Source organism: Elephantulus edwardii, unplaced genomic scaffold (assembly GCF_000299155.1).
Source record: "Elephantulus edwardii isolate Elephantulus edwardi_28Jun2011 unplaced genomic scaffold, EleEdw1.0 scaffold00091, whole genome shotgun sequence".
NCBI lineage: Eukaryota > Metazoa > Chordata > Mammalia > Macroscelidea > Macroscelididae > Elephantulus > Elephantulus edwardii.
In genome coordinates this window covers 11,188,393-11,205,994 of record NW_006399841.1, presented here as the reverse complement: position 1 = coordinate 11,205,994, position 17,602 = coordinate 11,188,393, and the positions used below count along the sequence as shown (strand labels likewise).

General features: G+C 43.0%; 1 protein-coding gene across 1 annotated transcript in view; it reads left to right on the top strand.

Annotated features, from left to right (window-relative positions):
* Nucleotides 1-17,602, top strand: part of CNTN3 (contactin 3 (plasmacytoma associated)) — a 292,769-nt gene that overhangs the window by 217,013 nt on the left and 58,154 nt on the right. The window contains exons 11-12 of the mRNA XM_006890641.1: nucleotides 12,661-12,788; nucleotides 15,540-15,715. Of these exons, the coding sequence (XP_006890703.1) occupies nucleotides 12,661-12,788; nucleotides 15,540-15,715 (304 nt within the window). The remainder of the gene's footprint in view (nucleotides 1-12,660; nucleotides 12,789-15,539; nucleotides 15,716-17,602) is intronic.

Here is a 17,602-nt window from a genome sequence, read left to right as displayed (position 1 = left end):
CCAGTAATAGAGCTGGGGAAATGCCACCAGGAGGCAACCAGCCATCTATTCCAGTTGTGCAAATGGCAAAGTTCACATAGAATCATGCAAGGAAGAAAAATTGACCTGAGCTCTTTCCTGGATAGAAGGTGATCCCTCACCTTCAAAGGAAATACAATTTAGAAGAGAAAAATGTTTCTCTCAAAGGAGAGGTGAAGCATTTGGATATTCAGAATATGCAAGTGCCTCCAAACATTGAGAGCGGAATCCTTCCATGTTTGGGTTCGATTAGCCCTTTCTCTTTTTTGTTCCCTTTCTAAATAGAAAGAACTCTATCGGACACATAATTTCCATCATGTTTTAAGAGACTGAATTGAGGGTTTAGAAGGGTAAAGACAATCACGATGAGAAAGTCTGCAGTCCAAGAGTGCTGATTTGATAGGGCTTTGGGGAAGGAATCATACTTAGTTTCCCTACCACACTCCACTCCCTTATTTCCCACCCATAACAACAGAGCTTCTGTGTCACCCACCAGGCAGCTTCAGCTAATGTGTGTGTATTTGTATCATTATTTACATGAATTATTTATACCTAATTGTCATGCAGTGTGCTAATTTCTATGCACATTATTAACTGTGTCAGATGAAGTTAAATGTAAATTTTATTTGCTCCTTATTTAACTTGTGCAAAGAGCACAGAAAGATCTGGATCAATTCTTGCTTCTGCCGCTTAACCACTGATGTGGTGTTGGGCATGTTACTTAACCTCAGGGTCTTGGTTTCTTTATTTGTAAACAGGGCCAGGAATTCTCAACCTGCAGGGTTACTCAGTCTGTTTAGTGGCATTTTCTTGGCACACACTCTTAGCAAGAGTTTGACTTAAAAGAAACGACTCCTTTATTACCTTTGGGTGGCATTGTTTATGAGTAAGACTTCCTTTTCCTGACACAGGCCCTAAACTGGCAGCAGTAGCTGCCCTGATAATTTTGGCCATTCTCTGGTCTTTTCTCTTCCCTCTAGATCCCAGTTGTTAAAAAAGGGAAACATTTAAACAAGCATATAACATAATTTTGAACAATATAATCTTTTAAGTTTAAGGCTAGAAATATTATCAATATGATCATTTCCAATCCAGAGATACATGTTCCAATGCAGTTCCTATTTTCCATAAATGGTTTTGGTAAGAAGAATATTGTAAATGTGGATACAGTTCCACTACTCCTCTTTCGTGCCATGATATAGTGTTATTAGCATGAGCAGTTAAAAATCCATTGCCTTCCTTACTATAACTTATTTTTTTTAATTTATTATTAATTTCAGTAAAAATTTACAGAGACTTTGGATTTCCATTCATTCATTGTTGCACATTTCTCCCCTCCCAACCCTCCCCCCTAGTACACTACCCTCTTGGAAAAGTAAAATTCTTTCATTGTTTTACAAACCTTCCCCCAGATCCATTCCTCCATGTAGCCTTCGCTCTAGACTCCTGTTATGACAGAAATACCTAATCACATATCCCTTTTAAACAGTTTTCTCCCTCATCTGTTTCAATGCAGTATACATTATTGAACCCATCTTACTCGGTCTCTCCCCAACCCCAAGGCCAGTCCTGTTTTACAACAGTGGCACCAAGCAGTATTTGTCTTTTTGTGACTAGGATACTTCATTCAGCATAATGTCCTCCAGGGCCACCCATTTTGAATAATATTGTATGAGTTCCTTGTTTTTCAATGCAGCATAGTATTCCATTGTATGAATATATCACAGCTTCTCTATCCATTAGTTTGTTGATGGGCACTTAGGTTGTTTCCAACTCCTTGCTATTGTGAACAAAGCTGCAGTAAACATGGGTGTGCATATATTTGCCTGGGTGGCAGTTATGGTTTCTTTGGGGTATATTCCCAGAAGTGGAATTGCTGGGTCAAATGCTTTCTCTATTTGCAACTTTTTGAGAAAGCGCCATACCGCCTTCCATAGTGGTTGCACCATTTTACACTCCCACCCACAGTGAATAAGGGTTCCAGTTTCTCCACAACCTCGCCGGCATTTGTTGCTTGCTGTTCTGTTCTGACTGGGGTGAGATGGTATCTCATAGTTGTCTTTTTAAAAAGAAAAAGAAATGACTCTTCCCTGAAATGCAGAGTAAGGACAAGAATTTTTGAGGAAAAATTCTTTTCAGCTCTGATCCTGCCCCATTTTCCACAAATTCTGGATATTGGAATTCTTTACCCAACAAGGTTCAAGTATAGGAATAAAATATGAAATCATGTCATAAGGCCTACTATGTAGAAAGACCTGTAGTTTCTTTGTGGCCTCATAGGAAATGGCACCCACTGCTGTTGCCATTGAGGTGAATGTTGTTGTTGTTGTTATGTACTGTTGAGTCCGCTGTGACCCATAGCAACCCTACGTACAGTAGCTCTGAACCCTGCCCTGTCCTGAGCCAGTCTCAGTAATTCCAACACACCAACTCCCATCGCCCCATTTACTGTATCAATCCATCTTATCCAGGGTCTTCCTCTCCTGCACTGTCCGTCCACCCTTCCGAGCATGATGTCCTTCTCAGGGACTGATTTCTCCTGGTCACATACCCAAAGTTTGTGAGACAGAGCTTCAAACTCCTAGCTCCCAAAGAGACTTGGTTTCACCCTCTCCAAGACAGACCTGTTTGTTTTCTTGGCAGTCCATGGTATGTTCAAGATTCTTCTCCAGCACCACAACTCAAACACATTGATTCTTTGGTCATCCTTCATCATTGTCCAGCTCTCTGAAGCATAACAAGTAATTGCAAAGACCATGACCTGGATTAGGGGCACCTTAATCTCTAGACTGACATCATTGCTTTTCAGCACTCTGGAGAGGTCCTTGACAGCAGATTTTCCCAATGCAATTTGTCTTTTGATTTCCTGACTGCTGGTAGTTATACCATTGTTGGTTGTGGAGCCGATCAAGCTGTAATTGTTAACAACCCCAATCACTTCTCCATCCATTATGGTGCTACCAGTTGATCCAATGATAAGAATTTCTATCTTCTTGACACTGAGCTTGAATCCATATGGAAGACGACAGTCATTCACTTCTGCAGCAAGCGCTGCAGGTATTCTTCAGTTTCAGCAAGCAAGGTTGTATGATCTGCGTAAGTCTTCTTCAAATCCTGCTGCCACCTTCCTCCTCACAGAGCCTGCGTGGAATACTGCTTCACTATCTTGGTTTCGGTGCACAGTCCTCCAAAGAGTAAAAAGAGTGGGCCAGACGGAAAGGGAACACAAACCTTCCCCCTCTTTAGAATATTCCGTTCCATTTTATACTCCTAAAACCTTGTTAAATAAAGACATTCCATCCAAATATCCTTTTAAGAAAATTATTTTATCAGTGTCATTCTCATACAAAAAGAGAATAATGAATCTAAATTTGCCGGATATTGGAATCCACTTCAGGCTAGTTACTCGCTGGAACTGGATAAATATATTCATAACTGTGTTGATGGAAATCTTTTCTGGGAACATTTGTGTATACCAGGTCCTTCTGGTGACATAGCACTTCTCACGCAAGCCTAGATATCCCACAGCTTAGTCAGATTACCTCACAATTTGGCATGCATGCATAATTTTAAGACAAAATAATAGCAATGGTGTTCTAGTCTTACAATATTGCATAAAAGTAATTTTGAATTTTTTTTACCCTAACGTGTTCAGGACTTTCATTCGTAAGATTGTTATGAGTCATCTACAACTCGATGGCACGTAACAACAACAATAATGTGTTTAAGATTTACAAATAAAACAAAACCAAAACCCTGGAGCTTTACCTGGACTGATGTAGTCCACAGAGAGTTGTCCTGCTATAGTCCCGAGGTTCGAATCCACTGGCATCTCTGAGGGAGGAAGATGAACACGCTACTCCTATGGGAACTGCTGCCTCAAAAGCCCAGGGGAGGGTCTGGAGGGCCGTCAGTGAAGTTACTCAAACTAAGAGTATGGGCTGTTTTGACACTGTTTGAACTGAGGTGTTCAAATTCACCTCAGAACACAAGAATGTATACTATTGTTAAATGGTTTTTAAATGAAAGGAGTAGAATTCTTTTCCTTTCCCCTGTGTGGAATTTGAGGTTCCCCCTCTTCCCCTATCAGTCAGGGCCCAGTTTTCTTCTTCCTCACCGCAGGAAGCCCGCTGGCCCCCTCTGCAAGCTGCACCGCTCTTCCCCCCATCTTCCCCTTGTGGTGTTTGGCGTCCACAGCAGCACTTAGCACAGTGGATTGCAGCTGTTTACGTGGAGGTTGTCTCACCTGGACTCCCAGAGTCCTTTTCTATCACTGCGGTATCATAATTGTTCACGTCTGCATTCACTTAGCCATCAAATATTTATTAGCTCCTACACTCCACATTAGCTATTGCTGCGTAACAAATCCCTCTTATGTAATGGTCAAGCTCAGCCGGCTTACTTTGTGCCTCCTTACAACTGCTCCTGGTAGCCCTGGGGCAGACACTCAGGAGAGGCCACCGGTGCAGCTTCCACTCAGGTTTCTCTGTGGTTGCGGTCAGTCAGGGTCGGGGGTGGAGCTGTGGAAGCTGGAGACTGACCTGGCGTGTGGCTTCCTCTCTCCTCACATTCTTAGTGCCCCTCCTGTGGTCTCTCACAGTATGGTGGCCTCAGGGAAGTTGCAGTGCTTGAAAGGCTTGGAGAAGGGTCAAGAGTAAATATCCAAGCTAGGAGGATAGAAGCTACATTGAAGCTCAGAAGCCACAAAGTACCTCTGGCCTCAGATTGAACTTCAGGGGCATTGCTCTTGGGTCCCGTCAGCTCAGCTCTGGCTCACATCAAACTAATGTTGAGCAGAAAGCCTGCCCCACCCTGCGCCGGTCTCACAATCTGTGCCATGCTTCAGGCCATTCCTGCCGTCGCTGCTCTGATCCAGCTCATTAAGAGCTCCCTCTCCATCCATGCGCCTTCTCCTTTCCAAACATGATGTCCTCGGCCAGGGACTGGTCCCTCCCGATTGTATGCACAAAGTATCTGAGACAAAGCCTCACCATTCTGGCCATACTTCCCACATACAGAAATGTGTGCTCTTACGCCAGCTCATCGGATGGTCACTACTTGGACAAAACCACAGTTAAAAAGCATCAATTTTTTTCTTTGGTGTCCATTATTTACTGGCCAGTTTGCCAATGCATAAGAGCAGCTGAAAATACTTTAGCTTCATTCAAACACGCCTTAATCTTCAAACTGACGTCCTTGCATTTAAGCACTTTTTAAAAAGTCCTCATCCGCTGATTTGCCAACACATCTTCAGAATTGCTGGCTGCTGCCGCCACGGGTGTTGATTGGTGGGACCACGTGAAATGAAATCCTTGACAACCTCAGACTTTTCTCCATTTATCATGGCATTGCCTATTGGCCCAGTTGTGATTATTTTTGTTTCCTTTATGTTGATGTACAATCCATACCAAACCAAAGGCTGTGGTCTTTCTTTTCTTCAGCGAGTGCTTCAATGAAGTCCGTTTTACTTTTAGCAAGCGAAGTTGGATCCTCTACATATCACAACTCATTGATCAGGAAGGAACATTAAACTCAACTTTAAATAAATGAATGGCAAGTACCAAGAAGGGCGAGCTGGACAGGGAAATGATCCTGCCACCAGCGATGGGAGCTGACTCCTGGCACAGTCACACGTATCATGCTGCGAACCAGACAGACAAGCTGCTGTCTTGGAGCGTGCATCAAGGAGAGACTGAATACACATAGTTTAAAAATAATTACTTTAGCCATTACACAGTGAAGGAAATGAAACAGGATAATTACATTAGGCATCTCAGAGAAGGCCTCTTTAATGAGGTAGCATTAGAGCAGAGATCAAATGATAAACATCGGTCATGCCAATAATTGGGAGGAGAGTCTTCCAGAAGGAGCCAGTGTGAAGAACAAAAGCCTGGAGCTGCCATGGGGCTGACAGGAAGAGGTAAGGCAAGAATGGGCAGACAGAGCCCTGAAGTATTTGTCCTTGAAGATGATGATTCAGTAGTACCATTTATAGTGTACAACATGGAAAGCCATTGGTGATTTCAAAGCAGGAATGTGACACCATATGGTAAAATGTTAACTCCATTTGTGTGAAAGTGAATTGGGTAAAATGAGAGAAGAATGACAATGGTGGTTGTTGTTACGTGCTTTCGAGTCACCTGAGACTCATAGCGACCCTATGTACAACAACGCTAAACCCTGCTCTGTCCCTTGCCAATCTTATTGTCTTTGACATGCATATCCCCTTTACCCCAGTGACTGAATCATTCCATCTCATTGAGGGTCTTCCTCTCCTGTGCTGTCCCTCCACCCACTCAAGCATGGCGTTATTCTCCAAGGACTGATCCCACCTTGCAACATGTCCCAAATATGTCAAATGGAGCTTCAGGATCCTTGCCTCCAAGGAGCAGCCTGGTTTCACCCTCTCCTGGATGAACCTGTTTGTTCTCCTAGCAGTCCATGGTATATTCAAAACTCTTCTACAGCACCACAGCTCAAAGGCATCAACTCTCCTTCTATCATCCTTAGTCATTGTCCAGCTCCCTGATGCATAGCAAGTAACTGCAAAGACCCTGGCCCATATCAAGCATATCTTGGTCTGACATTGTTGCTCTTCAGTACTTTGGAGAGGTCTCTGACAGCAGACTTTCCAGTGCAGCTCATCTTTTTATTTCCTGGCTGCTGGTACCAAGAGTTTTGACTCTAGAGAGCCAAGCAAACTGAAGCTGTCAACAATCTCAGTCTCTTCATCATCCATCATGCTGCTGCCAGTTGACCCACTAGTGAGAATCTTTGTTTTCTTGATGTTGAGCTTCAATCCATATTGAAGGCTGCAGTCCTTGACCTTCTGCAGCAAGAGCTTCAGGTCCTCCTCAGTTTCAGCAAACAGGTTTGTGTCGTCTGCATGACGCAGATTGTTAATAGTCTACCTCTAGTCCTGGTGCCACACACTGTTCCTCATAGAGCCCAGCCAGAAGCAAATTATAGCCGTCAGGGCAAGAGTTGTTATGAGGACTGTGTGGTCAGCTCTGTGCCCATGGCACTGCTGTCCAGGGTCTAGGGCATGGGGAGTTGAACTGGTTGCATCCGCAGAGTTTTCCTGGGCAGATCTTCACAAGCCAACACCAGGCTTACTCGAACGTAACATGTTGGTCTGCAAGCCCTTCTGAAACCTCTCCCGCCTCCTAGTGGCACTCAAGTCTCCACTGAAAAATAGGTGTGAGGTTTCCCTTCAATTAGTCATTCATGTTCTGTTCCATAACACTGTATGGTCAGTTTTCTAGAACCATTCGAACCAGAAAGTCCTTCTGGGAATCCTTTCTCTAAAACCCAAAACTCAAGCCCATTATCTTTGCATCACCTCCAGTTCCTGGAGCCCTCCATCAGGTCCCTGGCGCGGTAATGTTAGCAGGAGGAGCAGCCTCGCTGTTCTCTTAGCATCTGCTAGTTTCCCTGACACACAAGGCACTGCGCCACCAGGGTTTCTTGACTCTTCTGCCCAAACCCAAACCACACCCACCACCTGAAGCAGCAGTCAGGTCAGTTCTGACTCTGAGTGCCTGCTATCAAGATTTAGAGGCTGCATGTCTTAAGGCAAGAGGTTATCCTCCTTTCTCCCCTGGTGGATTCGAACTGCTGACTTTTCCATTAGTGGAGCTATCTTTTACATACTGTGTTAACCTAAGGTTCTCATCGGATTATCTAATTGAGAGTAAAACCTCTGTGAATTGTTGTCATAAAAATGAATGTAACTCTCAAATCTACCTGCCGTGACAGATATGCATTCTGTGTGATTCTGTAAAAGTGAAGAAGTCTCTTTAGTGTGTATTGTCTTCTAGTGAAGGGTCTACTCCACGCAGTGAGTCCCACACAACCACCCAGCCGCGTGGATTAGCCCTGTGCTCATTCAAAGATAAGTAAATTAACTGACAGTCCTCCTCCACTCTGCTGCACTTTTCCTTAGACATTTTCTAACCAATAAATCACTAACCTAACTTTGTTGAATTTAGAAGAAGGGGGTCCAGAGTGGTGCAGCTAATAGGATAAAGGTCATGATCTGATTTGCTAGCTGCTGTTTGTAGGTTATCTTTGAACTCAGGGGGAAAAGTTGATCAGCCAAACAGGTGGGGATGAGAGGACCCAGTAATGGGAGCGTGCACTCTCTACTGTTTCTCTCTGACATTCATTGCCTCCTGCATTCTCATCAATACATTTGCTTTTTAAACTGTCTTTATCTACCCAGTAATATATGCATTGTGAGTACTTTTTTCTTTTCCCCCTTACAGCTAATTATAAACATCCATCTCTTGGAATATGTGCTTAGAAAGTGCCATCTGAAATAGCCTTGTTATTTTCTGAACAGCAGTTTAATCATTACGATCTCATGTGGTCTTATCTCCACTGATGAATGTGTCCAGAGAAAATGTAGAGTTGTGGTGTGTTTGTTAAAGTCCAAGTTCACTAAATGACAGTACTCTTCACAGCCTAAGCACGGGAAAGCAGTCTCTTCCAATTCCTGCCCTTTGTGTGGTATGAAATGCTCCACACTTGCCCCATTTCAGGACAAACTCCATGTTATACATGCTTAAATGTCCTCGCAAAGTACAGGTCAGTGTTGCCTAGACAACAGTCCACTTTCCAAGCAGACAGGATTTTTGAACAGTCATAAGTTCAATGTCATCACTGAATTATAGTAAGAACCATTAGAACAGCTTAGAGCAATTAAGTTTACTTATCCTGAACTAACCATAGACGGCACCAGGTACAAGGAAATAATTAACCTCTTTTACTATGAAAGAGAAGACCAGTAAAAGGATACATAAAAAAGGCTATAATAAAAGTGATCAAATAGTTAAAATGCCCATGATTGATGTCAGCTGCACATTTCTAAACGTAACCTGGAATGCTACATTTCTGCATGTTTATCTCAGAAAGCCGCATTTGATTTTGTGTGCCAAGACCAGGGTATCTCACCGTTTTCTGTGTTTTCAGCACTACCCGTCTATAAAAATATTTTTTTAAAAAAAACAAAACCCAACCAAAACTCCCCATTCCCAGGAAGCTTAGAAAGCAATTTCATTTCTAGTGAGTGAAGTGGTATGAAATTTTCACTTTGGATCTCTGTAGGGAGGCATGGGTTATTGAAGGCTTTCTGTTGAGAAACAATTACTCCATCCATTTACTGAATATTGTTTATTTTTATGTTGTGCAGAATACCCCGTGGGCCTCTTAGAACTTACTGGAAGAACCAATCTGAGGAGAAAATATCCAATTAGCTCAAAATTTTAGGATATGCACAGAGTCTGCATTCTTTGGGAGTCCATGTGTTTGTTCTGGGGACTTTGCTTCATTCCTTTGGTGTTAGACCTAGGTCTGAAGTGGTGCTTCCCTTAGTTACCATGGTCGTGAAGACAGGTTTTCTTGTTTCAAGCCGGTAACACTGATATGCTAATGGGTTTCCAATATTCCAGGTGATACTACGTGCAAAGGGGACAATTAGCTGTTACGTTAATTACAGCATGGGAAAATATCTGAAATGGTCTGTCTCTGTTTTATAGTTCACAAATTAGAATGGCTAAGTCTGAGTTCAACTTGTGTTCACCTACAAAGAGGCATTTCAGGGTTTTTAAATGTTGCCTCATAGAAAAAGATGACAGAAGAAGGATTGATGCCTTTGAGTTATGCAGAGTGTGGGATACCCCCCGTGGACAGTCAAAAAACCAAGCAGATACGTCTTGGAAAAGGCGCAGCTGAAGTGCTTCTTAGGGGCAAGGATGGCAATGCTTTGTCTCTCATACTTTGGCCACGTTGCTAGGAGAGGCTGTTGCTTGGAAAGGGACATCATGCATAGCGAGGTTGAGGGTCAGCGAAAGAGGGGACGACTCCCAACGAGATGGACTGATGCAGTGACTGCAGCCGCGGGCTTGAGTGGGTCAGTGACCCTGAGGGGGCACTGTGATTCTTAGGGTTGCTATGAGCAGTACTCATCTCAGTGGCACCTTACCTCGAGAGAGTCGACGACTCTCAGCTCGTGTATAGAAATGACTGCAGCAATGGGCTCACGCACAGCAGAGATTTGGAGGATGGCACGGAATTGGACAGGGCTTCCTTCTTTTACATGTGGGGTCCCTGTGAGTCGGAGGCAACTTGCCAGCATCAAACAGTAACATTCTCCACAGCTGGTAGGTTTCCCAGGGGCTGTGAGCCTCCAGGTCCGCCTCCCCTCAGTAATTCAGAGAGGGTGATTAGGCCCCTCCCGTCACTGTCCTTGGGATGTTCTGGTAGTTATCCACCAGCTTTTTCTCTTGTAGTACTAAAATTCCAAGCAAACTTGGAATTTCAAAAACTGTGATGATGGGTTAACTTTACCGAACAATGATGTTGGTCAAGGACTACAGTCTTTGGGAGCCGTGGCAGAAACGTACCTTGGGAGAGTTAACACTCACGCTGTATCAAGGGGAACTGCTCTTCACTGGACTCCGCAGAGGATTCTGGGTCCTCTCTTGCGCTCTTTCCCTCCATCTCTTCTTTCCTGCCATCAACCCTCCTGTCTTCCTTCTCTCCTCTCTGTCTTACGTTTCTTCCTCTCTGCTGACGTCTTCCCAGCAGTGCAGGTGCATTTCCACATTTTCAAGCTCTCATCCCAGAGGGACAGTTTAACAGAGCCCTGGTGGCATGGCAATTAAAGAAGTCAGCTGGTGTCCTGGAAGTTAGTGGTTTGAACCTAGCAGCTGTGCCCTGGGAGAGAGATAAGGTTGTCCGCTCCAGAAGATGCCAAGCTGCTGACTGTGCAAGGTGGATCTCCGGCCCCTGACAGGGTCTCTGTGAGCTGGAATGGGCTCCATGGTGGGGGCCTTCTAAACGTAGCTACAACTTTTCGTCATATAACATCTGCATGTGTGTGTGCAGTTACTGTGTGCCATTGGGTCAGTTCTCATTCACAGTGAAGCCACATGACAGAGTAGAACTGCCCCATCAGGTTTCATGGCCCCAAGCTTTGTGGGAGTCTTCTTATGGTGGAGTCTAGCTATCCACCATTAACTAACTATCCACTTGTGTTTAACCATTGTGGTTACACACACACATGCGCACACTCTTATTGTGCTTGCTATTAGGTGGCATCAAGTTAACTGTGACTCACAGTGACCCTAATAAGTGACAGAGTGAAACCAAGCCTGGTCCTCATGAAGTCCATTCGTGCCACCCTCACAACTTCTGCCTCTCAAACCCGTTGTTACAGCTGCTGCCTTATTCCAAGAACTGATCCCTCCAGATAACATTGCAAAAGAATATGAGACAAAGCCTCACTTCCTTGCTTACTGGTTGCTTTTTCTCTAAGACTAATTAGTTCTTTTGTAAGTCTCTTGTATATTCAATGCGCTTTGCTAACACCATAATTCAATGACATCAGTTCTTCAATCTTTGGTCATTGTCAAATATTCAGAAGCATATGAAGCAACTGAAAAGATCCTTGAATTGTCTGCTCAGCGTACAGAATGAATAGGTATGGAGAGAGGCAACAACTCTGACATACACCTTTGGTGATTTTAAACCATGCAGTATTTTCTTTGTTCTGTTTACTTCTTGGTCTATATAGAGGTTTGATGTGAGCACATTAAATGTGCCAAGATTCTCATTCTTGTCATTCTTTTCTGTAATTTGTTGTGATCCATAAAGTCAAATGCCTTTGCAAAGTTAATAAAGCATAAATAAGCATCTTTCTGGTATTCTCTGCTTTGAGCCAACATCCATCCAACGTCCGCATTCATACAGGGTAATGGGAAGTGATGTCATGACTTGAGTTAGGTCCTCCTGAGTCTTGAACGTGACATCTTTGGTTTGAAACAATTTCAAGAAGATTGTACAGCAACCAGTACATTTGTTTTCTTGACTACGTTTTCTATGGGCATTGCTTGTGGATCTAAATGAAATGAAATCCTCTACAGCATCCAGCTTTCCTCTGTTTGTCATGTTGCTTACTGGTCATCTATATACATTTTTCTTTGTGTTCAAATGGCATCTGATTTGAGAAGTTTTTTTTTTTTTAACAAAAATACCGTTCTACGATAGCAATGGCAAAAGCTGCTATTCTGTCATGTGCTCTGTGACTCTCTATCAGGCTAGTTTCTGACACTCTGAAGTGATAGCATTTATTTGTCCCTTGTGGATGCTACTCACCAGAATATCACTTCCACGAAAGACCTTGTCCCGCTCACAGTGCCTGGTATCTGTCGTACGTTCAGTATCAAGAGCAAAACAGTATGAGCCAGGCTGGTTCTGTCACAGTCAAGGTCATGGCACATGGCAGCAGCCTGTGCTACCGAGTAGATCTGAGGATGGCAGGGCTTTGTTTGTCTTAATAGATTGTCAGGAGTTCCTCCCTCCCTCCCGCCCTCCCTTCCTTAGTTAGGTATGTGATAGAGCATTACGAACTTTATGCTCAGAATCTTTAAACTTTTACATATTGGAATTGATTCTCGTTTTTTCACTCAGATGTGTTCCTGCAAATTTGCTTTAAATTTTCTTTGTTTCCAAGAAAGCTAAGGACTAGTTTATTATGCCTTACAAATACTAGTTTTAGGCAAATTAGCCTATAAACATTTTGCTCTTTGGGAAACCCCCCTGTTACATGTTTATTTGTCTGATTTGTATTTCCCTTAGAATTTCTTTTTTAAAGGACGGAGGACTCCAGATCGCCAATGTAACCAAAGCCGACGTGGGAACTTACACGTGCATGGCCGAAAACCAGTTTGGAAAAGCTAACGGCACCACACGCTTGGTTGTTACAGGTACAGGCTCTCCATCAAAGCCACTCAACTTAAGCATATGCCTTGTGGCATGTTAGTAAAGTCCAAGAAAGTTTGTGTTTTCTGCAATGTGTAGCTTACTGTGAAGACAGAACTTGTGTTTTCACTTGTGTTCATTTTAAGAGGTAAAATCAAGGGAACGATTCTTAATGTTTCCTGACACAGCACAGCATGAACCCTGGAACACATTAGTTGCTGTACTGTGATGATGGGCAATAAGATTACTAATAGCAAGTGCTGATGCAGAGTTTTATTTAATGTTCCTCTGTTATGTCACGTCTCTCAGGTCCGCTTTTTCTTTTCCATTATTGTTGACACCTTTTGTAGACGTTAGCCCCAGTGGAAGAATTCTTTATAGCAGTAGGCATTTCTTAGAGTGATGAGTATTTTTCATTCATTTATTCATTCATTAAGCATTTGACAACCTACCATATTATAGATATCAGTTACCTGACAGACACCATCCTCCTGAACCTTACATTCTATTTAAAGAAGGGGGGGGGAAAGGAATCCAGAAGAGTCATTATTAGAAGGGAGAAAGATCAGCAGAAAAAGTAAAGAGACTTGTGCAGAGAAAGGCGAGGTCGAGCGTGGCCTGAGCTGGCCAGAGCAGACCTCGTTCCTAAGGAAGGATTTTGGCAAAGATTTACTGGAGATGGATGCATCCACCAACAGATTTCTAGGGACCCTTTTGTGGGGGCTCTGATGACTGTATTTAGGACTATATCTTTTAGTTACGGTGAATAATGAAAGTAGTGCAAGGTTGGAGCAAGGCAGACTTATTCTGGAAGATGTTAACAGAGCACCCCACCTGCTCTGTGGCCTGAGAGAACTCAAGGGCAGACTGGAAAGATCTCAGAAGCCTTCTGAGGAATCCAGGCATGTCGTGGTAGAGGCCCATGTGAGGGGTCAAGACAGGAGGGGATGAGAAGGGTCGGACTCTGCAGATATTCTGCATGTATGCACTCTAAATCACAACCTCCATGAAGGGCAAGCAGGCTCTGTTTATAAACTAGTCCAAGAGAAAGAATCAAGATAGGTCAACTGCAAGAAGAATGACAGCTGAGAGGGGGAAGTGGAGACTGGACAGGTTTGGGAAGGGTGGATATCAGGAGCTCCATTCTAGAGATGATAGATTGTAGCTTTGTATTGGGTTATATATTTGTAAAGCTGATCGTAGTATGCTACAGTAATAATAATCCAAAGGTTTTAGTAGACTGCTACCTTTTCGCTCGTGGTGTAAGTTGATAATGGACCACTGCTCTATCTGCACTCAGAAAAGCAGGTTTTATACCTCCACCATCTGACATATTCTTGCCTATGGCAAGGAAAAAGAGAACAAGTAGAATCCCCATTAATTCTTCCAGATGTCTTCTTGGCATTAACATGCATCACTTAGCTCGTGATTATGCCAAAATCCAAAGAGGTTAAGAATGTAATGCTACAGTGTGTTCAGAAAGAGGTGCGCTATTAAGAGGAATGGTAATGTCTGTCAGTAACGTCTATCACGCCACCCGCACAGAGCTGTTGAGCAGATCTGAATTTGTATTTGGTTAAGGATGGAGAGGTGCGTCCAAGAGTTGGTAGAACTAGATGAAGTCACTAAACAAAGTGATATGGACAGAGATTAAAAAAAGATCAAACAGCTTGAAGTGCTGTAACATTAAGAAATTTGAGAAAATAGACCACAAAGGGAAGCAGAACTGGAGTGACCATTATGGTAGGAGAAATGTGAGAGTGTAGGTCTCAGACGCTAGACACGTACTTTGAGTCAGCCAAAGACAGTGGTCAAGCACTGTATGGTGAAGTAAATGATGGAGCCAGGTAAAGGAGACTGAAGAGTTTAGACTGGCATTAACAGAAGGCTGGGTTTTGGTGACCTTAGTGAGGACAGGTCACTCAGGGACTAGAGGAGCCTGCCTGGAATGGGCTGAAGAGAAAAGGTAATAGAGGACTGGCCAGTGATAGATATATATGACTCTTTTAAGGGTTATTTGCTGTGATTTGGAGGAAAGAAATGAAGGAACAATGGGGAGATGGGAGCCATTCATGGTGAACGGAAAGTCTGGGGGGATAAGGATAAGGAAAGGTACATACTGACATACTAATGAGAAATCAGGCATTAACATTTTAGTATGTTGCTGTTGTTGTTGTGTACCTTAGAATGGGAAATGACACATAACTGACCCTCCGGGGGGGTTTCAGAAGCAGGAGTTGCAGGTGGGGAACTTGCTCATTCTTCTCGCACTCCCACATTTTTAGCATAATACTCCTTCAAAAGAGGCACTCTAAACTACATACATGTAGTCTTCCAAATCCATAGTAACCCGAACTGTTTGGATCTATTTGTGGTGGTAGTAATGTATTTGCCAGTAATTCAAAGTTAAAACAAACACAGTGGTTTCTCTTTCTTTCCTGATAGTTCCTAAAACTATAAAATCAAGTTGAAATTGGTTTTGTTACAGTGTTACGACCCTTTTTTACAGATGACATTGATTTTTCAACTCAGACACTGCTATACACACAGATAATCACATTCCCATAAGAATTTGTGGATCCACTGAAATCAGTTTTAGCCCTTTATAAAACTCCCTGTTTTTATCTGATGGTTTTACTTGTGTGTTTGTGTGTATATACAAATATACATACTATAACTAATAATGTGGCTTTGAAGTTTTCTTCATAACAATAAAAAAAATGCTAAAATTTCACTTTGACAATTTTCCCCAATAGAACCAACAAGAATAACTTTGGCGCCAGCAAACATGGATGTGTCGGTTGGCGAGAGTGTCATTTTGCCTTGCCAGGTACAACACGACCCCCTTTTAGACATCACCTTTACCTGGTATTTCAACGGTGCCCTCACGGATTTTAAGAAGGAAGGATCTCACTTTGAGAAGGTTGGAGGGGTAAGTGGCAATGCTTTCGGAATACTTTTTCAAATGCATGGTGCAGCTGACTCTTAAGAAATGTCTGAAGAAAAAAAAAATAAAAAAAAAAAAGAAATGCCTGGGTGTTCTAGAGAAATGTTAGTTAAATGAAACATTCTCTCAATAATAAATGAGTAATGACAGACACTCTCACTTCTTGTGTGAGCTATTTGTGTCTTCTCCAGTTACCAGTAAGAGCACCCATAGATTTGACCTGTCTTACGATCTTTATTAAAGCTTCTTATGTTGTTTTTATGGAGCCCCGGTGGTACAGTCACTAAAGAACTCAGCTGTTAACAGAAAGGTTGGCAGTTCAAACCCACTACCTACTCCATAGGAAAAAAGTGTGGCACTTAGCTTCAGTAAAGATTATTGTAGGCCATCAAGTCCGGCCTCAAGTGACACACAGCTGACGCTCCTGTGCCTTTTCAGAGGCGATAATTCTCACAGGAGAGGGTCGCTCACCCTTCTCCTGCACAATGGCTGGTGAATTCGTACTATGTACCCTGGAAGCATTATGGGGCTGTCCTACTTTGTCTTAAAGTGTCACCATGAGTTGGAAATACATGAATGACAGAACTGGATTTTCCATTTCATTGCTGGTTCCGTGGCCATCCTCATATCTGCTAATTGAGAGGTCAGCAGTTCAAACCCACCAGCCACACTTGGGGAGAAACATGTGGGAGTCCACGCCAGGCAAGATTATGACCTTGGAACCACTATAGGGCAATTCCAGTCTGTGCTGAAGGATTACTATGCTGGAAATTAATCCAACAACAATATATATTTGAATGGCTTTTATGGTATCTATAGAAAAAATGATTATGGTTAGTGATCGTTTTGTCGTTAGGATCCCGTGGAAGGGGGCACTCCTCGTACAAGTTCTTAATGTCCCATTTGGCGTGATTATGATGAATTGGAAGGGAGTGAAGTCACAATTCTAAGCTCCTCTGTATATCAGGCCAGATGACTCACCCCTTTGAATACTCAAAAATAGCGCTAGACATTCCTAGTAAGAATCCTTATTTCACAGATGCACAAACTGGGGATTTGAAATGTTTCTGAGCATTTTTAGGGTCGTGTAGCTGGTAAGTGATGGAGTTTAGATTCACCTGCGTGTCCTTAAACTCAAGCACTTTCTAATGGTCCATTCTCTCTCCTTGTTCGTGATGATTCCATATGAGCAAAGATTGCATATTTGGAGGAAAAGTTAACCCTTTACCTGGGTTTGTGTAAGAAGAGGTCAGAGCTGGGAACCAAACAGCCCCACCACCACATCACATCTGTGGATGCTGACCCAGACCCATCTCCCCTGCAGGCTGCTTCCAGCGATTCAGGGACCTCGTTCTGTTGAAGAGGGGGGCTGCTTAGTCCAGTATGGGTTTCATCCTTTGGATGAAGCTTTACTAGAGCCATAATTTTGACAGCACATATATAACCTATTCAACAAAGTCGTATTTAGAGTATGAATAAGGTACATCAAGAATCCTCCTGGCACAATGGTTAAGTGCTTATTCCTAACCAAAAGAGTTCATCTGTTTGCGGCAGTCGGCTTCTGTGAAGATCACAGCCTTTCAAATCTGTGAGGAAGTTTGCTCTGTGTGCACAGCCTTTCTGTGCTGGAATTTGCTCTGTTTTATGTGTCCATGAACTTTGATAAATGTTGCTAGTTGTAGAGGGGCTTCAGGCCTTTTATCCAGAAGGTAGCTATGAGTTGTGCTCGGTTCAAAGGCAATCAACAACAACAACAACAAATCATATTAAGATCCTATGCAATTTTGATGGATCTTCCTTTGTTGTTGTTGTTGTTATGTGCCGTCGAGTCGCCTGCGACTCATAGCGACCCTATGTACAACAGCCCTAAAC